The sequence below is a fragment of the Mastigoproctus giganteus genome, chromosome 7 (genome assembly GCF_048544385.1).
Source record: "Mastigoproctus giganteus isolate SK-2022 chromosome 7, ASM4854438v1, whole genome shotgun sequence".
Lineage (NCBI taxonomy): Eukaryota > Metazoa > Arthropoda > Arachnida > Uropygi > Thelyphonidae > Mastigoproctus > Mastigoproctus giganteus.
In genome coordinates, this window is record NC_143581.1 from 154,609,928 (window position 1) to 154,634,940 (window position 25,013).

Sequence of the window (25,013 nt, forward strand, 5' to 3'; positions counted from 1 at the left end):
AGACTGATAATAAGCCTGATTTAAACCTATGTTTTTTTCAGTATTTATATATTTTTTAATAAAATACTTCTAAATATTGAGGAAGATAGGGCTGAGACAAAGGGCTGATCCTTTGTCGCCGGTCCTTTTTAACTTGGTGTAGGAGAGCGTTATGAGGAAAATATCGGCCACCACCACCTCCAATGGGGGATCATATATAACAGACTCTATCTGCACTTAGCCTATGCAGATGATGTAGTGATGACGGCAAGAAAACCAAATATTCTGAGGACAGCTTTTGAAGAGTTGGAGAAAGAAGCAGAAAGAGTTGTGAAGGTAAATGAAAATAAAACGAAGTTTATGATTACAGTTGGGAGGAAAAGACAAAAGTACCCAACAGATCTGACAAACAGTATAGGTTCAATAGAACAGATTCCTTCAAATATCTGGGAGTTGTGATTCAACATGTTAGTAGTAACACCCTAGAAATTCAGGCTCGTCTTAATGCTGGTAATTGATGCTATTTTAATCTTGCAGAAACACTTTCGATCAAAACTGCTCTCTAGAAGAACGAAACTAGTGTTATACAAAACGGTGGTACGACCTCTCGTGACTTATGCTAGTGAAACATGGGTGCTTTAGAAGAAGGACGAAATATCTTTAAATGTGTGGGAAAGGAAGATAAGGAAAATCTTTGGCCCCGTAAAAGTCGGGGAAGAGTGGAAAATAAGGACAAACGAAGAGCTGAACGAACTGTATGGAGAACCAGATATAGTAGGAGTGATAAAGAGCTCAAGACTTAGATGGGCAGGCCACGTGATACAAATGGAGGAAAACAGATGGCCAAGGAAAGTAATGGAAGGGCAACAGGGAGGAAGAAGATTGAGAGGAAGGCCGAGGCGGTAGCTGGATGACATAGAGAACGATCTACGACAACTACGGATTTATTTTTTATTATTATTTTTTTTTTGGCTGGTGCAGCATAAGCCATAGGCTTTCTTGCACCATGCGGCCGTTACTAATACTAATAACTTAAGGTGCGACGATGGATAATGGCCAGAGAAAGAGGCAGCTGGAGGAAAATCGTTGAGGAGGTAAACGTTCTACAAGGAGCGCCGTGGAGTGAGTAAGTACTGTATTTCTAAATAGCTACGATCCGATAGCACAATAGCAGCGAGATTGTTCGTTTTGCTGATCAGGAAATCCTGTAAATCTAACAATACCAGTAGGTTTGATAGCCAGTTCGCGAATACCGAGGAATAAAGATGCAAAAGCAGAGCTAGACGCCACAGTAGAAGCACTCGAATGAAACAATTAACAACACCTGCGACAAGAGGATTACAGCGCTTGGATTTAATTTATTATAACGCACAAGATGTTAACTTAATAGACAACTCCTTACAGTTTTCCTCCGACCACTCTGCGCTTTCAATGGAAGTTGCTCTTCGAAGACAGACTGCCGATCAGAACTGCAGCACACATCAGGGTAATGAATCGAATTTGATATTTTCCACAAAATATATTAAATGCGAGGTCATCTTGCAATGCTTAGCGCAATACAACTTTCAAAGTCTACATAAGATGTCCACTGAAGAAGCCATAGACGAGATTTCGCGGTTACTCTTGCATATCGCCCGTGTAGGAGCACGAAAGTATTAAAGATCTCTGACAGAGCGAACTCTTGGTTCACGCCACAAGTTAAAAGTTATGTTTAAAAAGAAGCAAAAGCTCTACCGAAAGTGGTAAAGAGACTGGGCACCGGACTGATCGGACTATGTATAAATGCGAAAGGGCAAAGTTCATTCGACTGAAAAGACAAGCATACTTTGAGGTTATGAAGGAAAAATTTAAAAAAAGAAAAGAGAATAGTTAGCAAGAAAAACAACAAAAAAGAAATGACGGCCCAGCTGTTTAGAGAGTGGACAGAAGTCACATTCGGAAAGCCTTTGAATGAAAAGCAGAAAAATTGTGAGGAAAACATCCGCGAGATGCAGAAAATGATTGAAAAACTGATGGATCCCACTGGCACTAATCAAACTAGAGCTAGAAACATATTACGTGAAATTAATATCAGCAGAGAAAACTTAAAGCAAGCTATTAACTCGCTCCCCAGTAAAGCAACGATCGGGCCGGACCAGTTCCCGCTATTCATGATAAAAATATGTAGCGCTTACATAATCGATCCGCTCCACCACCTCTTCCAACGAATACTAAGGGAGGGGGTTATCCCGAAAACATGGAAGAAGTATTACGTGAAACCAGTTCCAAAAATAAACAATCCTAAAACCAGTAAAGATTTCGGGTCCATCGCAATCGGATGCTCTCTGCAAAAAATATTTGAGAAAGCAATCTTGAACAACACAGTCAATCAGCACCGCTTTGGGGACAGACCAGAATACTTACATTCTGTGCTTCCTCGAAGGTCGACTATTACAAATTTAATGGAGACTACTCCGAATACAGCTAGCTTTAAATAATAAACAACAGTTGGACATTGTTTTCCTGGATGTAGCAGCAGCCTTCGACAATCTCAATCCCAGCTATAACAGTAATAATCAAGGAGTATTTCCTCATTTCAGCAAGCACTTTAAGCATTCTGACTAACACCCTTCAAGAAAGACAAATTATCGCAATAAATGGGAAACAAACAGCAACTTACTGTATCTCCAGGGGAGTACCTCAAGGGAGCGTATTGTCCGCCACCTTCTTCGCAATAGCACTAGCCCCAATTTTAGCTCAAAACTGTGAACAATTTATTAAAAAAAAAGGCCGCCGTAGCCTAGTGGTCAGGCGCGTGGGTGCATAAGCACACGTGCCTTGAGTGACCGGGGTTCAAGCCCGTGACTACTGAATACGGTGCTGTTTCTTGTATTCTGTCTATCTTGTGAACTCCTCTGACCGTTTGGTCGTCCCGGAGTATAAACAGAAAAATTTATTTATTTTATTTATTTACATATGCTGACGATTTGAAATTTTCTGTAACCTCTAAAGAACCAGAAACTGCACCTCATCTATCAGAGGAAGCAAACAAGGCAATCAGGAAGCTAGAAGAATATCTGCACTACATTGGCCTGAAACTTAATGAAAAGAAAACTGCCCAAATGACCTTCACCAACAAAAAGAAGAAAAATGAAATTACGATTTTTGTGAACAATACCAGAGTCAAAAAATCCCCCGCACATGTTGACCTTGGCCTTAAGTGGTATGAAGGATTAAACTTCATACCTCACTTCGAACACATTAGGAAAAATACATACGCAGCACTCTGGAGCACTACACAAGAACTCACCGGTCTCCGAAGCCCTCATCTTATGATTCAATACATCCTTAAATGCGTTGTACGCATCGACTATCTGATCATCGGCCCCCGAGAACAACATCAAGGCCTTCTTAGGAGTAGAATACTGGCTCCTGAGATGGCTAAACAAGATGGCCGGGAAACCGTTTACCAACTCAAGAGCGATCTTGTTTGTCAATCTGGACATCACACCCTGGAAGTATATCATCATAACCAGAAACATCTTAACTCTGGAAAAGCTACTAACGGAGAGAATAGATGCGCCGAAAGTGGGAAACGTCATCACTCGTCCTCTGATGATACGACCAAGAATAAACAGGGAAGAACCAAGTCTCAAGTGCCAATTGACTCAATTGGACTCTCTGGGGAGATTTTTCCCAACAAAGAATTATTTTAATAATTTAAATATAGATCCAGAGAAACTATGTACAGACAAAATATATAGGACAGAAATCTTTGGTAATGTGTACCGGCAGGTACAAATATAATAAGAAGACTAATTTATATAATAATATTTAGCATTTAACAACCATTCGCAATTAATTAAACCAACTTAACAATTAATTCGTTAACCACATACACTGTTTTCTCATCTCCAAAATTTGTAAATAAGTTCATGTAAATATGCTTGTAAATACTGATATAATGTAACCACACCCTCTAGCTACGTGCTGTCTATGGGTGTCTCGAAAGAGAAATAAACAGATAATAATAATAATTTGCATTTAGGTTAGTAAACTTAGTTTACTAACCTAAATGTTGGTTAGTAAACTTAGTTTACTAACCCAAATGCAAATTCTAATAACGTTATTCTTGCAGAGACGCTACTGCAGCCGTTATCACAAGCCAACATTTATTATTTACTTATAAAGTAAATAATAAATTAATAAATGGTCTGAAAATGAATATTAACATACCATAAGAAATTCAAACGCACAAATTCGTGCTTAAAAAGTTGCTACTACAGCCTGTATCCCAAAGCAGGGAAATATACCAATACACAAATCAAAGATGAATATCAGCACTATCTATAAGAAAACTTCAATAAAACAATAAGGGGGACCACAATGACAACGTTTTCAGGAGTTGCCAGTTCTTTGCGTTCCAAAAGATTGCATTTCAGTCGTTTACTGCTAAAGGTCATGTTTATAACGGTTCCTCCAACATATGATATAGATTATTTTCTCTTTATCAGTAAACGATTCAAATGCGATTTTTAAATGGGAAACAAACAGCAACTTACTGTATCTCCAGGGGAGTACCTCAAGGGAGCGTATTGTCCGCCACCTTCTTCGCAATAGCTGGTAATTGTTGGTGAATCGTCGTCTTATGATGGGTTTTGATTAGTCATCTTTGGTCTGGGTATTGATATAGTGCTTTTCTCGTGATACAGGCTGCAGTGGTGCCTTTTCAAACATGATTTTATTCCCTAAATTTTAACACGTGGTATAAAAATTTTTAACTTCTACAGTTTTGTTTTGAATAACTACATAATGTTCATAATGTGCTAATATTTCTTTTGTATTTTGAATGGTTTTAAACTACTGATATTTTATAGTTAATACTTCGATTTTGGGAATAATAGCAGATCAGAAGTTTTTTACTTTTCTTATGCAACTGGGATTAGTATCCGGGAAACAACATATATTGAAGAAATGGCATGCACTCTAGAAAATTTCGAGATGAGCTCATGTTTCTGGTTCTGAAATTGCGTCTTCAAATTGTAAAATTTTAATAATTACGTGTAATGCATACCTGAATTTCAGCGTTTTGTTTAGGTGGGGTATTCTCGTCTTTTTGTGAACATTTGGGACACCTCTTTGGACTTCGCGTATCTCCCGATTTCTTTAGTTTATTAGAAATGTTTATTCTAGTTTGATTATCTCCCTGTCTTGATGCACTCATTTGTTGTTCACCCGTTGTCCGTTTCCTTTTAGAATCAGGGGACAGTATCTTTTGCCTTTGAGAAGGTTTACATATCCGTGAGGTTCCTAATGTTCGACTTATAGTGCTTAATTTCTGTTCTGTTTTAGATAGAAGGTGGCTGTGCAAACGTTCTGGAGCAACGCTACGTGTGCAGCTAATACATGGATTAGGAACCTGAAGAGAGCTGACATTTGCTTCCTTCTTTTCTGTGTCCAATTTCGTTGTGTTACTATAATTTATCTTTCTTGGTAGTTTTGATCTACCGGAGTCTGTGTTGACATCGTTTGTTTTTAATCTTTTGGGATTCTTGTCCATTTCTTTTGAATCTCGCAATTTATTTGCTTTGGAACTAGCTTTAATTACAGGATGTTTCAAGTTAGGAGTTGGTCTTCGGAGAACTTTGGTTTTAGGGCGAACAGTCTTCCTGTTTAAAGAAACAATCTTGGTACTGTTGGGTCTGCTTCCATTTCCTTTCACATTATGTTTGATCTTGGCAGCATTAAATTTAGCAATTCTAAATCTGTGAGGTTTGGTAGAAATTTTCTCTGTGCCTGTGATCGTAGGTTCCTGTTTTGGGTGTTCATTTCTGTGCGGAATCTTATTTTTCTGGCTATCGGGTTGCTTGACCTGAGCATTTTCGAAGCATGTGGCTGCATGCTCACCTTTTTTGGTTGCTGTTACAATAGTTTGACAAACTGGACAAGTCCACGTGGTTTCATTACTGTACTTCCACCCTATCGGCTTAACAGGTGTTGGGGATCTCTTCTCCGGCGGTAGAGCTTTATTAGCTGTTCGCCATCTCTCTAGACACTTGGGTTCATGAACGACGATAGATCGAGAACCAAATTCGCGGTAACACACATAGCAAGAGACAAAGGTTGTTCGACCCATGATTCTGTTGTGTAGAAATTAGCCTGTACTTTGCCTCCATGTTGTCTTGAAGGGCACTGAAAAGAAGAAAAAAAAAATTAAGTCTTATTTTGCCTAACTTCACTCAATTTAGATTTAGTTTCCTCCACATTCTATCATGGTTTTGAAGCACTAAAGCTGATTCAATATAAATTTTTAATAAAAATGTAATATTTCTCTAATAGTTCAAACGTGTTTTGAATTATGAGTCCAAATAGCACTGCTAATAATGAAAGTTATCCCCGAAAACAGAATTTGATAGACGGGGGAAGGAACTTCCATTCTACCAAAAGAAAGATTGTTATTTATCTCATCTCTCCCGAACGAATTCAGTGCATCTGTTACATACAGTTCATTATGTGCAATAAATGAACTGTATGCACTCTGTATTTAGTACAGGGGACATCCAATCCTTTTTTGGCTAGGGACTAAACAAGTTAAAATTCTGAAGATTGCTAGCTGCAAGAATAGTTCTCTGCCACTGATGATGCATTTTTAGAAGTAGGATTTAAATTTTTTTGATATGCGCTGTCATGTACAGCTTAATTTTTTTTTTTTTAGATTTGATAATTAAGTACAAAAATTGAACACAATTATTACAAAACTAATAATATTCTCATAAAGTAGTTATAATAATAATCATTATCTTTTTCTCTGTATTCTTATGTTTGATTGGGACTTCATAAAAGTGATAACATTATCGGCGATTACAATAAGTGACATGCACTTATTGTCAAGTTTGTTTGATTAAAAAAAAAAAAAAAAAAAAAAAGACCCTTCAGATTCCCAGGTGGGAGAACTGTTCACCCACGTAATAATTCTGCCGTCGTGCTGTTACTCGATACGAATCAGCCGGTCCCCCTTTGCAGGGGCCCTTCAGTATGTTTTTTAAATGTTATACACAGCTCGACAAAATTAACAGAACAAATAGAAAACGTGGTGCGACTCGTGCAGCTTGCGATGAAGCGGGATAGATAAAATTTAAATAAAATTTTATTTAAATTTTATCTATCCCGCTTCATCGCAAGCTGCATTAAAAAAAAAGAGATAAAATAAAAATTTAAAATGATCGTATTTAGTAGTCAGGGGCTTGAACCCCGGTCCACGCAAGGAACGCGTGCGAAGCACTCTCGCGCTTAACCACTCGGCTACGTCAGGCCTGAAAAAATTTGGTATGGTAGTGTGCTATAGAATAACGATGAAATGAGGAGACAGCGGGAACTTCGGCCAGGTGTAAAGGACATTTATATGGGTTGTATAAAAATAATCAAAACGGTTACATTACAGAAGTCAGTACAAGATGCTCGAAAATATGGCCACGTGATATTAGTACAGCGTTATGATCCCTTCCAACGGATAAACAGGACTGCCAGCGGTGGACCATGCCCGATATAAGAGTGTTATAAGATTGTGGCAACAAATCCCATTCTTCCACCAGCGCAGACCTTAGCTGACCAAGTGACCGAGGAATTGGTCATCGGCATGCAATGCGACGCCCAAGGGCGTCCCACACTTGTTCGTCCGAATTTAAGTCTGCTGATCGTGCTGGCAACGGCAGTTGTTGAATATCTTCGGTTTCAAGATGTTCCTCCACCACCATTTGAGCTTTATGTGCAGTGGCGTTTCGTGCATGAAAAGAAAATCAGGGCCATCCTCACCACTAAAAAGTCGCACATAGGGTTCGTGGAACTGTTCCAGGTACCTCTGCACAATTACGGTACCCCTATTAAACACGTGAAGAGGGGTGCAGCGGTTAATCATTATTCTGTCCCACACGAGAACATCGTCTCCACTGTAAGTGTTCCTTTCTCTGAAGAGAGAGAGAGAGAGAGAGAGAGAGAGAGAGAGAGAGAGAGAGAGAGAGAGAGAGATGGTACGGCATTTCTTGTTGTCTCCAGATGAAATAACTTATAGAATCTGCTTATAGGTTAAAATGGGACTCATTGGAGTCCCGTTTTAGCCTATAAACGGGACTCCAATTCTGTTCTCAAAACGAGAACAGAACTGTACCCCATTTGTCAGTGCTCAAAGTCATATGTTCATGGCACCAGTTTCGGCTAGCTGTGCGGTGGTTTGGGGTTAATGGGAGACAAACCACTGGCTTCCTTGCGTAAAGTCCACTTGAATTGAGCCTTCTTAACACAGTCCAGTTGGATTAGCGGGGATATCCCAGGTGCCGTCTGACACGAACATACCTAGTCCGGTTGGATTCGAAAATATACTGCACTAGCGGCAAGAATCGCACGTGGGGACTGTGGATTGAAGCGACGCGCACTCACCCTGTTTTATAAGACTATGTTCACCCCCTTAATCACTTATGCATCCGGTATCTGGTTTTCAAAGGCCACCACAGCAGTTCACAAGAGGAAGCTTGACTCCGTTCAGCACGTCATTCTGCTCACTATCACCCGAGCCTGCTGCACGGTCAGCACACATGCCTTGCAAGTGCTGGCTGGCATGCTACCTCTAGATCTAGAAATAATCAAATGTGGTTTGTTTTATATGCTTTCCAAAGGTAAAGCCATCTCCTGTCTGGATTTTACCATTGACCCCTCAAATAACATCAAGGCCGAGAAGAAGCGCCTCACTGCATACTTGCAGCAGGTCTGGCAGTCTAGGTGGACACAGTCTACAAAAGAAGTCACCAGAAAATTCATTCCTACAATAGCAACAGTATACCCCAAATCTCCCACATGGTTCTCCCTTGGCCTATACGTCACTTCTTTGTTAACTGGCCATGAATCTATCAGAGGAAAGCTCACTGCACTCGGGATCACCGAAAACCCACAATGCCTCTGTGGTTCTCTCGAAAGTTGGGACCACCTGATGTACGAGTGCGAAATATATGAAGATTTGAGATGCCTCCTCCTGAGTAGGATACATTACCTTCCTAAAAACCAAGAACAGCACATCCTCGAAAGAGAAGAAGACTATGTCGCCATTACACGCTATGCACAAGACTTATTCGCACGACTGAAGACCCTACCATGGATATAGTCACTATCCGGATCATCATCAAAACCGAGAGAAGACACCTATATTTTGGGAATCAATGCAGAGGCCTACCAGCAAATGAGACTACACCACCACCAAATCAGAGAAGATCCAGTATAGGACAACCAAAGCTGCATTCCTATTTATATCCCTACTGGCGCCTCCGTAGCCAGGTGGGCAGGAGCAGTAGTGCGTAGCGCACGCTTCTTGATTAGACCTGGGTTTGAGTGGAGCAATATGGCCTTAGTTGCTAATGCTCCTAAAAACCAAATAGCATATCCCTACTGACTTAGACACAGATCACCGGATAGAACTTTAACTACCAAACTGGACATCACCACTGAAATTGACATGAAGACCGGACGTGAAGGAGAAGAGCAAGAAAATTCGCCAAATGGCTATCACGCTTGTGCTCTTTCACGGCAACTTTCCTCCCACTCCCATCCCCTACTTTCGCCTGATGGATGTATTCCATTGTACCTGGGTGATGCCTTCTTCTTCATTCCCCATATTTCTACCTTCCCCTCCCCCTTTCTTGACTCTAAAGCCCACCTGCTCTAACTCTCTCTCTCTCTCTTTTTTGTACATTAGTCTCTGTCAGGAAGATTAGGCGACCTTGCAGAGACTAGCCAGAGAATAATGGGCAGCCTGGCTACTTCCTAGCAGTGTGTGTGGGCAACGTCGGTTTCCACCAGGGGGCCCTGCGGCCAAATGCCAGGACACTCAGAAGATTTTTCTGGCATTTACAGTAGTTCTGTATTTCTTTACAGTGTACATATGGTGCAGATGTGGGAAACCACCGGCACCTGACCCTAATACTATGCACTCTATATATGCAGTCCGGTTCGAAATGTTCACCTGTGGCCACAACTACCTCAAGAGACGGTTCGGTCTTGCTGTTAGAGCCAGGCAGCGGTCTGTTCTGGTTGACGGTAGCCCTCGGGAGACCTTGGCGAGCTCTTCTTGAAATGGTTTCTGTCTCCTGAAACTGCTTCCATAAGTGTAAAGTGTGTTGATGTCTACCGGCACCAGGGGTTTCCCCCATCTCCGCGTTACTTTCATTGTAGGTGTAATAGTTCACTGAGAAGGCCACAGATTTAAAAGTGTATGGATTTTGTATAAGTGTAATGTTATGTATCGTTGTTCTTCTGGCCATTTAGCCGCTGGACCCCTATTGAGGCCCAACATTGCCCACACTTTTCCCCGTGGAGGCAGACCAGGTACACAGTAGTATGAAGCTGTACTCTAGCAGGCCCTGCCACCTAGTTTCCTGAGATTTCAGTGGCTAGGGCCTATGCAAAAAAAAATAAATAAATAAAATAAAAATAATGCAACACGTGGCGATTTTCGGGGGTAAGACGCTAAAGAGATTATTAGAGGCCAAAAGGGCATGCGTGACTTGATTTGAACAATTAAAACTTTGGCAGTGTGGGGGCATACGCTATGATGTTTAGTCAGAGTGGGGAGGAGACTGAAGGCTGGGAGGAAAAGTCAGAAATATGGGGTCAATAGGGAAGACGACCCCTCATTTCCTCCTGGTGGGGCATGCCTATGCTCCACCAGGAGGAAAAGAGGGGTGGGTGTGGGGGAGAGGAAACAGCAGAGCCGTCCCCTCTCTCTCCCCCGCCCAGGAAGAGGAGTAAAAGCCCTGTGCAAGTGAGGACAGGTGTAGGATCGCCTTATGGCGTCGGCAGTAAAGCTGCATGTAGTTGAAGTGTCCAAGCCGTGAAAGTTCGTCATTCTTGGGACAGTCCCGACCTGTCTAGTAGTTAACATATCCATTTTTTGTACAGGCGATGCACGAGCGGGTATCCTCACACGCATCAGTCATATTTCCGCGTCTCTATCAGGTAGGTTGCTGTTGTATTAAGAGTCCGCGAGGTCCCTCCTTATTGAACTTTCTTATATTCAGCAATTGTCTTTTGCACTGGAGGGGTAAGCAGATCTTGCACGAGTTTCTTCTTATTATTGTGGTTCCCTGTGAACAGCAATTTGTGTTCTACGCCGGGTAAACAACTCCTGCGCGAATTTGGTTAGTGCTTTGTACTCTTCGCATGAATCTAGTAGGTGCGACTGGAGACGTCTTGGGAAGTACGTGGTTGCTATCATAAGTCTGCCGTGTAGGTCTTTATAGTTGGTACATTCATACATTGTGTGTCCAGGTTTCTGGCTCCCCACAGGAGCAACCCACACAGGAGCAACGTGGGTCCACTAGGATTCTGAAAGGTGCTGATTTCGCGTTGAACGCTCCGTGGCTTGTCAGCAGATAGGTTGTGAAGAGGCCGGGTTGAAACCAGTGTGGGGATTTGGAGTACATCCTGTCTATGGCGGGCAGAAATTTATTTGTAATTTCGCCTTTGGTTGTGGCAGTCCATCGATCCTGCCATACCTGCTGTAAGTGCCTTTGTAGCCTGATTTTTTTCTTCTTTCTGATTCGCAGCTGTGTTTACTGTAAAGCCAAGGAAGGTGCAGGGTTGTCCTTTTGCAATGCTGTGAGTGATGCCACAGCGAATAGCCTCTAAGTCCAGGGGGAGGGCCCCTGTTAATACCTGTCGGCGAGAGTGCTGGTTGTACAGCAGGCACGGATGATGGTTAGCAGTACCTGTTCGTTGAGTGGTGTCCAGTGGCCGTCGATTTACGGCGGTTACGGCTTTTTGAAACCAGAATGGAGAGGTGTAGGTTATTGCTGGTAGGAAGGTTGTTTTATAATACAGTGACAGGGTGCGTTTGTTGATCCCCCAATCTCGTCTTGTGATTCTAGCCCCTAGTGCAGAGTATTTCTTCATCTTTGCTCTGATGTATGTCAGGTGGTACTTGAATGATAGTTTAGAGTCAAGTACAAGGCCAAGGTGTTTTAGTTGGTTCACTAGTTTGATAGTCTTATTTTCCACTTTGATTTGTGGTGGCTTGCGTAGGTCTAGTGTTCCTTTGAGCAAAATCGAGGAAGTTTTGGTTGGTGATATCTTCAGTAGATGAGTCTGTCCACTCCTGAAGTATCCTCAGGGCCTGGTTCGCCTTGTACTCCCAGTAGACCCTGCTGTCTGCAGCAACCATCAAGATTAAGTCATCCGCGAAGGCCTAGGAGTGGACTTCGTCCAGGTCCATGGCCAGGAACTCATCAAGGACCATGTTTCACAGGAGCGGGCCCATGTGGACCGGTCGATCTAGTTTACCATAAGGTGCCATGACGCTTATTGTCCTCTGTGCAAGATATAATTTGATATAGTCTGGTAGAGGTTTTCTGGCACGTGGGCCCACCATAGTCTCGCCAGGACGCTCGGCCACCAAATGGTGTCGAACGCCCCAGCAAAATCAATTGATATGACAAGAAAGTATTTGCTGCCGCATGAGGTTGCGGAGTTTAGTAAATTTCTTAGGGCTTACACAGTAGATGATTGTGGTTTAAAGCCAAATTGGGTTGCCATGTCAAGTCCAGCTGTTTGGTAGTGTTGGCTAATTCTTGTGTATAGCAGTCTCTCAAACAGTTTACTTATATCTAGTAGCAGCGCGATCGGTCGATACGATTTCGGCGAGTCGGGTGGCTTCGCCGGATTTTTCAAGACGAGTTTTACATTCGCTTTGCTTCCATTGTCTTGGGAAGGTGCTGCGAGATTCAAGGCAACGGTTATACAGATTGAGTAGTAGTTCCGGAACGATTTCCGTTACCTTTTTAATAATTTCCGGCTCCAGTAAGTCTGGGCCAAGACATTTATTGTTTTGTATGAGGGTTGAAGCCTGTCGGAGTTCCTCCAGGGTAAATGGTGGTTCACGTCGGTTTGTAGTATATTCATTGTTCTCAGCACAGATTTGCAGTTCTGGTAAGATCAGGATGGCTGGTTCCGGGAAGATAGTGTCCAGTATATTGTTATGATGACTTCCCCTCTGGAGAGCTTGTTTGTCGCTATCTTGTACACCACTCCCCAGGGTTGAGCATTTCCGGTTGTGCCTACAAATGTCTCCCAGGCCTTATGCTTGTTTTGGTTATTGGGTTTGTGTACCTGTTTCTTGGGTCTTTATAGCTTTCCCTCAAAACTGCAATTTCTGCGGCCGGCTATGAGCTTCTCGCTCTCTGAAACTTTTATTTTTCTAATCACTTCGTGCCTTAGGTTTTGGATATCTGGGGTTCACCAAGGAACCGCACCCGGTGTTGGATTTTTTCGTTTCATTGCAGCTTCGTTAACATCTTGATCACTCTCATTTGGGTGTCGTTCGGGTCAAATTCCGGGTTCATATTGGCGAGGTGCTCGGCCGCAACAGGTGCAAGCAGCTCCCTGAAAAGAACACAGTTGGCTTTTCGAACCGTGAAGCGGTTTAGCATCTGCTTGGGTACCGATGTCTTGTCTAGTGATCGTCGTATTTCATAGGTTATCACTCTGGGGTCGGACGTTGTCCAAGAGTCTTGGACCTTCCAGTCCGTGACGTATCTGGCAGTGTTTCCACTGGCCACAGTGACATCAATTGTGGTCTCCCATAGAGTGTTACAAAATGTAGGAAGGTGGTGGAGTTGGTTTAGAACCACAAACGGTGAATTTGTCAGGTAGTCTTCAAGGAGCTGCCCATTTCCAGCTCCTCGTCTGTTCGGGGTCAGACTGTCCCAGGCCTGAGAACTGCTCTGGATCGGAAGCGTGTCTAGTAGTGTCTGCAGGTACCTGGGATGGCGAAGGAAATGTCTTTACCAGGTCTGCAGTAGAGCGCCACCGCGTAGAGGGGGCCCAATGGAGTTAGAATGTGGGCACATGCAGCCCAAGCCGTGCATAGTTGGCTGATCTTGGTGACAGTGTAATTGGGATTGCGTGCAGCAGCTGCAGCCCACGGGTTGTCTTCCTCAGTCTGGACTATTTTAAAGGTCATTGGGTACCGTGCACCTGGTTTGTATGGGTATACGGCTCCTGTAGTATTAAGATATCTGCGCCAATCTCGTCTGCTTTAATTTGAAGTTGCTCTGGCCCTTTGCACGTTTTGCTCTAGGATAGTAATCGCGGAGGTGTTATATCTTTTGTGTCTCTCCATAGTCGATTCTCGTTTGGAATGAACTCTTGGCTTTTAAGTATGTTGGATACTTGGGGTCCTTGATGGAGTGGGAGTGTTCGAGTTTTAAGGACTTGCAGCTGACTCATGTTGGGTCCTGGTCTTTGTTGGGCCAATTTTTGAATTCGTGGCCTTTTCCAGAGCAGTGAGTGCTGTCTGGTTGCACGTATGTGTGGTGTGACCAAATTTGCAACACCTGAAACATTTTGGAACGGCTACGTGCTCCCTGAACCGGTGGGAACCCCATTCAGTATATAGCCTTGTGTGGTTTTTCAACACCTGCCATGCTGCTGGGGCCAGCTCAACGACCCAGTTCTTTTTCGTCCCTGTTCTTGAGTTGGTCGAGTACCTGGGTTGCACTAGGTTTTGGTTCTGCAGTTCTGGGGGAATATCTCTGAGGTTTTTTGTGATTATTTCCGTGGTCAGTTGGCTGGGTGATATTTCTTTGTCCACATCGTATATTGTGATGGAGGGGTCCCTTCCTCCTTGGCGGTTCAGCTGAGAGTCCAATGTGGGAATTTTTGGATTTGTGATTATTGCGTGGACATCTTCCATTGAGTCAGTCTTTATTACGAGCCCCACATTTCGCGTCTTTTTTATCAACTTGATTTCGGCGGTTTTGAGGTCCTCCTTTAGTTCCCTCATCACCGTGGTCTTGATCTCTTCGCTTGTTTGGGCGGTGTCCACATCGGTCGGTCGGTCGACCGAAGGACTACCAAGTTCGGCGTCTTGAAATGCTTCCACAGTGCCGAGACGATACTGCGTGACACATTACGCCAGTGTGCAACGTTTGCCTGCGACTGCCCGTCTTCAAATGGTCCAACGGCTCGCCATCTCAAAGAAAAATTTCAATGATATGGTTTGCCATACTGAGTACTGGAGATGTGGCTGTGATGTTGAGCAAGCCAAAAGAACGGGTGTGAAGGAATGGTCGCAACCCGAGTTTTTATAGCCATGAACAATTTGCATAATGTGCGGCTCTGTAAGGTCAGGATTAAGGTCAGGCAAATTTGGATGATAGTTAAGATAAGTAATGTCTTCACTGTGTTCTTTGAACCACTTGTGCACAGTGTGGGCCCGATAATACGGCACATTATCGTCTTGGAATATACTATTTCTCTGCGGGAGGGAAAAAGGACTGTGAAACTCTTCCAAGCAAAACATGCCCCATATTAAACAACCACCACCACCACCACTTGCCTTAATAGTGGGCATCATGCAAGATGGGTCCATGGACATGTGTTGTTTGCGGCACGCAAGACTTGTTGCACCAGGTATTTGGACTCATCCGACCAGTGCAGTCATTTCCAGTATTCCACTGTTCAACCAACGTATTGTTGACACAATACAGTCGCCTTCGACGATGATTAGTGGCGAGGAGGTGTCTCTTGGGTCATCTGCTATCGAAACCCATATGTCTGATTTTTCGGTGCATATTTTTTGCTGTGTCATCTTTCACACAGTGACCTGCGCTTGAGCTCGTACAACGTGTTGCGCCCTTCACTCACTACGAACATCCACCTTGCGTAATCCTTTACAGTTCTGTCGGAGGAAGGGGGAATTTGACCCGTTCGACACCATTTTTTGTGCCCCTTAACTGCAGTGGGCGGTGAGCAACCGACAAAATATGCCGTTTTCGATATGGCAACACCAGACGTACGAGTTCCCACAATTATGTAATTTTGAAACTCCGTAATATATTTACTACGTCCCAGAACTGTTACTTGATCACTCTGACTTACTCGACCAGATGCAAATTAGCACTGCTCTAGCGTACGAAGCTGTTCGGATTTTTATACTGCTAGCTGTGCTGCACAGTTCATTACGGATGGAGTTGTCATAATTCAGTGATTAGTGAGTGTGTATAAGGACGCGGGTTAATGAAACTAAATTACATACATTTATGACACTGGGCAACACGTAAAATGTAACAAAAACGAAAATACCCAATCCTGACTAATTTTATGCTGCTGAACACGAAAATCACATTAAAATTTGTCGATTGGTTCTTGTTTTCGAATTACAGTTGGTCTCATATCAACTACTGCTCTCGGCAAAATGCATGGCAACACCACAGTTTCAGTATCACAGCGCCCTTGTATACGTGATAAGTTGTTGCCTCGCTCTGCATCACGTGATAAGTTGTCGCCTGGGCGCCTCCGTAGCCAGGTGGGAAGGAGCAGCAGTACGTAGCACACGCTCCTTGGTTAGACCGGGGTTCGAGCCCGTCACCACCAAATACGAAGGATGCGGAAAGGTCAGGGAATTACCACCGCATATCCCGGAGCAATATGGCCTTAATAGTGGGCATCATGCAAGATGGGTCCATGGACATGTGTTGTTTGCGGCACGCAAGACTTGTTGCACCAGGAACTTAGTTGCTAATGCTCCTAAAAACCAAATAACAAACAAACAAGTTGTCGCCTCAAATGCATCTTCAGCTCTGTTGCAGTAATCCTCGAATACGGCTAGGTACTGGGTGATCTGTTCCCAGTTAACAGTTGTTCTCTGTGAGATTCCTGCTTTTTTGCGCAGTATTTGTCGTGTAAGATTAATATGCTCTGTAATTGTGTGAATAGTCCGGATGACTGCTGTTACGTATGCGGAGAAATCACGTTAGCTTCAAGAAAGCATCCCTTAACTCGAGCCATAAAAAAGGCCTACTTCTTGCACTTTGGGTGTAAAGTAGGCGACCAGGACAAGAACTGGGCTCCACATATATGTTGTACTACCTGTTCATCAAAACTCAACGAGTGGGTGAATCGAAACGAATGTTTTATGCATTTTGCAGTGCCTATGATATGGAAAGAGCCAACAAATCACGTCACATTATTTCTGTATGGTGCCTCCTATTAGAAAAGGGATGAAAATGAAGAAAAAGTGGATAGACGTACCCAAATATGCCATCTGCAATTCGCCCCGTGCCTCACAGTGAAGTACTATCTATTCCTGAACCACCCGACAGTTTTTATGTACACTCTGATGAAGACACTGAAGAACATCAACTTGATATACACGAAGTATAGTAACCGTCTACGTCAAGGGATCCACCATTTTGTCCAAACTTTTATCATGCCCTTTTGAGTTCCTTCTGAACCACATAAGATCACAGAACATGAGCTAAATGACTTATCAGAGATCTCGAACTGCCGAAGAATAAAGCAGAGCTTTTGGCCTTGAGGCTACAACAGTGGAATCTTCTAGATCAGGGGTCCCCAACCAGCGGGCTGAATGCCGCCCCTGGACCACTTCAGTGCGGCTCTCGGCCACAGAGAAGTATTTAAATTTCAGAATAATCTGATTTCTAGTGGTTTCACAGAACCTTTAGCAGTAAGTTTGGGGATATGTACGGGAAGTGTGAAATAAGATATGAAACAGCCTGTGATCTAATGCAGGTGTTTCATTTTATTGTTGTCTCGTATTAAAAATTATTTTAAAACTTGCGTAGCACGATAATTTACTAATGGCAACAATCAAGTTTAAATTTGTTTAGGTTTCTTAAACTTCAAACATTCAGTAGCAGTTAATAATAAAGAATCGTTATGCGACAAATCAAAATGTAACATATTGCATTGCATTATTGTCAGTTATCATCTCAGTCATGTTCAATTTTTTTCTCATTCTGTCTTGTGCTTACATTTTGCAATATAGAAGGGGAGAAGGCACCTATTTCTGATAGTAAGAAAAGCCCTAACTCGAATATTTTCATTGATAATTTCCTTTGGAATCGTATTTTTCTGTTTCTAAGATTTTGGTGAATGAAACATTTTTAATCCTACTACTAACTTAGTTATTGCCACAGAGTACTAAAAATAGTTAAAAGCAGTAGTACTACTAGCTTCGCGCCACATTTAATAATAGCTAATTAAATTTGCTCTCTTTTCCATATCAGAATTATGAGCAGTGCAGTATAACAAATAATTTAATTATTGAAATACACAACGGTTTTTTATTTTATCAGATAATGGTATAACAAAGTAATCCAAAAAGAACTTGATTTGGTCAGATAAAATGACAACAAGAAAGTGAAAGATAAATGACAAAGGCTGTAAATTCAACGATAGTTGGACAAATTACTTTTTTTCCCCCCACAGAACAAAGAGGCACTTTGTCTGATATGCCATGAAACTGTTAATAGTTTAAAATGGTTCAATATTCGGTTTGGCTGAAACAACAAGAAGAAATGAATCGCTTATAAGTTTATCAAATGGAAATCTGCTGTACACCAATGGAAACAGTGAAAGAAATGAAGGTAGAGTTGGGTTTCTGGTCCATAAAGATTTAAAAAACATTTTGGAATTAAAAAGTACATCACCGAGGGTGTCAAGACTAATACTCAAGATTTCTAAGAGGTACAAACTAAGGTTATAATGATTTATGCACCAACATCGAGCCATGATGATGAAGAGATTGAAGAAAGGTACACCGAAATTGAGTCTTCTAGATGAGCAGAAAACCCACTACACTATTATTATGGGGGACTTCAATGCTAAGGTTGGAAAAAGACAAAACAGCGCAGAAAGGGGAGCTATAGGAAATTTTGGAATTGGTGAAAGAGGCGAAAGACTTGTAGAATTTGAAGAATCTCAAGGATTGTCAGTGTCAGTAATGAACACTTTTTTCAAGAAAACGGTGAACAGAAAGTGACATGGAAGAGTCCAAATGGATTAACAACTAACTAAATCGACTTCATCCTCACTAAACAGAAGATATATTGTGAATGATGTTACCGTCCTGAATAAGGTAAATGTTGGAAGTGATCACAGAATGGTAAGATGTACACTTGATATAGATGTAGGAAAGGAAAAAATTGACTCGAGTAAATAATACAAGGGTCTTTGAGATAACAGAAGAGGAGAAAAAGCAGTATGTACTGGAACTTAAGAACAAGTTTCAGCTTCTGCAGACTGCTCAGGACAAAGATATCTACGAGGAATATTACAACTTTCTGAAAGTGATAAAGCCCAAGAAACCTATAGGGAAAAAGAAATCCAAAGAAGAAAAAATTAGTCAAGAAACACTTGTTATGATGAACTGAAGGCGAAAAATGAAGAGCAAGATAAACACTACAAGGAAAAAATTGAGTATACTGAGTTATGCAAAGGCATTAGAAAGAGACTCAGAGAGGACATAAAAAATTGAACACAAGAAAAGTAGAACAAGCATTAAGGGAAAACAAAGGATTTAAATCAGCAGCCATGAACAGTAATACAGAAAGACAAATGATACTGAAACTGAAGAATAGCGATGGTGTACTTATGAACAGCAGAGAAGGCATAATTCAAATAGCAGAAGACTACTATAGAGAATTATACAAGGTGTGAGGGAATGATGCCAGCAGTGGGGAAGATGGATCGCAAATTAGCAACACGTACGACATAACCGATATTCTTCCTGATGGGGTAGAACATGCATTGAAGAAAATGAAGAATCAGAAAGCCCCGGGGGAAGATGAGGTTACTGTACAGTTGTTAAAATTGGGAGCAAGAGGCATAACACAAAAACTGGCAAGACTCTTCACAAAGTGCATTAGAAAAGGTGTGATGCCTAAGCAGTGGAATAATGCAATCATAGTTTTGCTGCATAAGAAAGGAGATAAATTGGAAATTATAGACCAATTAGCTTGTTGTCCCATATCTACAAGTTGTTCACAAGAGTCATTACTCACAGATTAGAAAGAATACTCGATGACAATCAACCAAAAGAGCAAGCTGGCTTTAGGACAGGATTCTCAACTATGGATCACCTTCACGTAATATCACAGCTAATGGGGAAAGCAAATTAATATAAAACACCATTATGCCTGGCATTTGTGGATTATGAAAAGGCATTTGACTCCATACAGCATAAGGCAATGTTTCGGGCACTGGAAAGACAAGGCATAGATACCCCACATATTATGATTTTGAAGAAAATATATGAGAATGCTACCTCCTTTATTAGACTAAACAAAGACAGTAGGACATTTAAAATCGAGAAAGGAGTTCGACAAGGACACACAATATCTCCGAAGCTGTTTACTGCTGCCCTTGAGGAAGCTTTCAGAAGATTAGACCGGTCGCAGAAAGGAGTCAATGTGAACGGAGAGTACCTAAACCATTTACGATTTGCAGATGACATTGTGATCATAAGCCACGATCCCAAAGAATTAAAGGAAAATCTGAATCAGTTATGCAGAGTTAGTAAGGATTTTGGACTAAAGATGAATATGGCAAAAACAAAAGTAATGATGAACAAGTATGCACAGAAAGGGAAATAATGATTGAAGGAGCAGTAATTGAAAAGGTGGAGTCATATACTTATCTGGGACAAGTTATTAGCTGTAATAATGATAAATGGCTGGATGTCAAGAGAAGAATAAATATTGGATGAATATCATTCAGGAAATATAGTCACATACTGAAGAGCAATATCCCAGTTTGTCTGAAACGTAAAATAATGAACCAATGTATACTCCCCACCATGACTTATGGAAGTGAAACTTGGGCACTCACCAAAAGAATGGAAGAGTAGCTGAGAACTACACAGCGAAGAATGGAACGAATTATATTGGGAATCAGACTGTTAGATAAGAAGAGAAACACGTGGATTAGGCAGCAAACTCAAGTAAAGGACATGCTTATCAAAACTAAAGAACTAAAATGGTCTCGGGCAGGACACATAGCTCAAAGACATGATGACAGATGGACTAAGAAAATAACAAAATGGTACCCAAGAGAAGCTGGAAGACAAAGGCGAAGATGGATAGATGAAATCCATGAGTTTGTGGGTAGTAAATGGATGGCCAGTGCTCAAAACAGAAGGTACTGGAAAGTTGCTGGAGAGGCCTTCATCCTGCAGTGGATTGAAAATTGCTGATGATGAAGAATCCCTTCATAAAGAATATTCATAATTTCATGGAGACGTACGATTGAGAAAGCTGAGTGCAATAAAAAAATATTTGGATAACCAGCAAAGTTGTTTCAAAAAAGTTTTAAAAGATAATTTGTCAGGTGTGTGTGCGCTAGCTACCTTGTGGCTAAACATATTTGTGAGAGAAAATTTATAAAGACTTGCATGTTAACAGTATAATAATAAAATTCTTTATTCATAGAAATGTAGGACACGATTCCCGCTACAGGCAACCAGAGGAATCTTACAATTAACTGTACACATTACTTTCAATATATAAAAACTACGTGGATACACAGCGAATACATAGACAGTGCAATATACACAGCTAATATTGAAATCAATGGATTTTATAGTTATTATAATAGATTGATTATACAGAGCTTATATTGCATTATAGTACATAGATTTTGTAGTTATATACAAGCAGCAACACATTGAGACAGTCCGGAAACTTTCACTGGGAGTTGACTAGTTGCGCTGCAATTGCAGGAATGCTGACTGCACTTCACTATGGATTTGCGCTTTTCTTCTCTGTAGGCAGAATCTCTGAACTACACATCCAAATCAATGTTTGCGGAGTTTAGCGCGCCGATTATGCTGTTCGGGAAGTGTCGCTTGAAGGTCGAGAGCTTCTGCAGGTTAGAACAGAGCACTGGACGGTTTCTGAGGGCTCTCTACCAGGGATTTTCCAGCCTACGATTTCCCAGATATTAACGAAGTCGAGAGCAGCAGAGCACGGATTAAGCGCCATTGTGAGCTTCCTCGCATATGTCAGGTGCTGGGCCGGGGTGTATCCCAGATATATGCAGAGCTGTGATTTTGATGTCGTATAGGGTAGGTGAGCCCTACCCTATATTGTTGGCCCACTTTAGGGCCCAGAATTCCAGACCCCAGAGTATCTTCAGACTGGATATAGGAGCAGCCGACCAAACTTCTATACCATAACTGATGGTAGAACTGAAGTAGTAGAGGAGAAATTTTCTGACTTTCCTTGTGCGCTCTACAGAAATCAAGTTTCATACCCCAGAAAGCCCGTAATGCTCTTGAACGCAGTTGCTGGATTTGTTCCTTATACGTTAGGTTTTCGTCCATTACCACTTCTAGGAATTTTACTGAATGAATGGCGAGGAGAACATGCCCCGCAATGGAGGGCTGCAGAGAGGCTGCTGGATTGAGGTCTGCTTGTGCTCTAGGTAAGAAGATGACATATTTGGTTTTTCAGGGTTTATTTGAAGCTCAAAATAGGTAGCGTACTCATAGAAAGAGGAGAGATATTTGTTCAGGATGATAGAATTCAATAATTCCTCTGCCTGGTTCGGTGAGGTGTTAGCCGGGCTTGAGAGGTAACATACAATGTCGTCGGCGTAGGCCATAAACGCAGCTATTTCATTCATTAATGGAATAAATATTGCACAAGCCCGGATAAATGGTGAGGGTTGACGTCAGGAAGGGCATCCGATCGTAAAAACTATGCCAAAACCAATAGATGTGTTCCGGTTAAGAAGTTAATCCAGCTAGAGGAGAAGAGGATGTAAAGTGTGAATTGGGAACATTGAATGCCGACCCCATATAACGTGGGAAAAGGCGAAGACAAAGAAGAAGATAGTGATGCCAGGAAAACATTATTCAGAGTGGAAATTAATTATTGTTTTTTTATACACCATATTTATCACGGACTTGGGAAACACTCTCTAGAGTCCAACTTCTCTGCTTTAATTTCTGCGCAACAGTCACATGCATAGACATTCTCTTTTTCATCAGTTTTCTTAGGGCCATGATGATACCTGGTAAGTGAGGTTTAATTTCTGCTTAACATTCAAATGCATAGACATTCTCTTTTCATCAGTTTTCTTAGGGCCATGATGATACCTGGTAAGTGAGGTTATAATTAACGGAGAACAGGAGTACCGAACGATATGATAGTGACTGGGATGCTTTCTGTCGGCTAATGTGACCCGTGGGTTACTAGTTTTGATTATCGCATGAGCACACTCAAAATACACTCCACCAGTCAATTTTTTCGTCCGTTATGCCCGAAGTCCGTGAAATCGACGTCCGTAAAATCGTGAGTTTACTGTAATGTCATCCCCCCCTCCAGAATGATATTCACTTGTCATCCTCATTACAAAGAGTTCTGAGCAGGCCAGCTCAGTAATGTCATTTCATTGATGAAATCACTTCTTGATCTATGGGCTAATTATAGCTGTATTATTTGGGGCAAACAAGTTACACCATAAGTTCATCTGATTTCGGTGTGCCTCATTGGCGTGTGAAAAAGTACAGTATTATGTATATCAACACTACTTTTTGTAGCAATTCTTTATCTTTCAAAAAGACCAAACTTCTGAAACAAACCTTTTTTTTGCAATCAGTTAACAAAGATCTCTCTAAGCTCCTTTCTGGTTATAATAATACATATACATGCTTTTTTGGCTTCAGAGTCTTTAAACAATTCCCCCCCCCCACTTTATTAATCACCTGAAATTTGATTTTATGGTTCCTAGATGCATTCTCATAACAACTGTCAACGTTCTTCAGTCACTGTTTCCCAACTTGCGATCAGCGGGACTTGACAATTAAAAAAAGCGTATTTTTTTTTTTTTTTTTTTTTTTTTTTTGGTGGTAAAGGGAAACTGTAGCCATTATCAACCCACTGTAGGATGGAAGCCTCCTCAACAATTCATGCTAAGGGAAATGGACCATAATCTGCCACGCTGGTCCAGTGCCGGTTGGCAGATCGACCGTATTCAGCAGTTAGGGACTTGAACCCCAGTCTACTCAAAGAGTGTGTGCTACCGCACTCCCGCCCCCTGACCACTCGGCTACGGTGGTAGGCAACATTAACAGTGATGGGCGATACAGATATGCTTATAACAGCCACGCATATTCTACATCTGTTAAGTATGAGTGCATATCACTATATTTAAAATATATAATTAATATATTTGCACGTATAGTTTAATAATACAAAGGGTACTAGGAAAGTTTTGCAATATGACGCAACAATGAATCACAGGAAGCTGCTTGTTGCTGCATGTTGAGACATGTTCATACGTGCATAGTAGCCGCCGCGCCAAGTCGATGGGCTCAGTTATTCATTAGTAGTGAGAGTGTAAAGTGCTTGCGATGGCATCGTGGTCACGAAATGAGATAAGGACAGTTTTGCGCTATAATTTCGTGCGTGGTTTAACCATAGACCAGTGCTTAGAAGAAATGACTCTTGCACTAGATGATGATTGTCCATATCGTACAACGATATTCAGGTGGTATAGAGAGTTCCAAAGGGGAAATTTCACTCTGGAGGATTCTGAGAGGCCGGGAAGGCCACGAACTTCAGTTACGGAGGAAAACTTTACTGCTGTGAGGAAAATGCTTGACGAAAACAGGCGAGTGACCTACCAACAGATAGAGGATACTTTGGGCCTAAATGCACCAGCAATTCGTTCGATTCTGCAAGATCATTTGCACGTGAAGAAACTTTGTTCTCTCTGGGTGCCGCATCAACTGACTGAAGAGCAGATGACACGACGTGTGACTTGGTGCCGGGAGATGTTAAAAAAGTTTGATAAGGGACAATCTTGGTATGTGAACAACATCGTGACAGGTGACGAGACTTGGCTGTACTATTACGATCTGCCGACCAAGGCTCAAAACAAAGTTTGGGTCTTTGATGATGACGACACACCCGTAATTGTCAGAAAATCCCGATCTGTAAAGAAGAAAATGATAGCTGTATTTTTCAAATCGAGTGGAATTGTGGAACTTGTCGTTTTGGACACGCAGAAGACAGTCACAGCTAAGTGGTATACTGAACAATGCCTGCCTAAAGTCATTGGATCTATGAAGAACCTGCGGCCAAAGTCAAGAATGGACACCTGGTACCTCCATCACGATAATGCTGCAGCTCACCGCGCCAAAGCCTGCACCGAATATTTGACCACGACAGGACTGAAACTTCTCGAGCACCTTCCCTACAGTCCAGACC

General features: G+C 41.9%; 1 protein-coding gene across 2 annotated transcripts in view; it reads right to left on the reverse strand.

Annotated features, from left to right (window-relative positions):
• LOC150083271 (zinc finger protein 474-like) overlaps positions 1 to 25,013 on the reverse strand; it is a 240,254-nt gene that overhangs the window by 201,848 nt on the left and 13,393 nt on the right. For both annotated transcript variants that reach the window (XM_090377949.1, XM_090377948.1), the window contains exon 2: positions 5,033 to 6,150. In XM_090377949.1, the coding sequence (XP_090234075.1) occupies positions 5,033 to 6,094 (1,062 nt within the window). In that variant the 5' untranslated portion in view covers positions 6,095 to 6,150. The remainder of the gene's footprint in view (positions 1 to 5,032; positions 6,151 to 25,013) is intronic.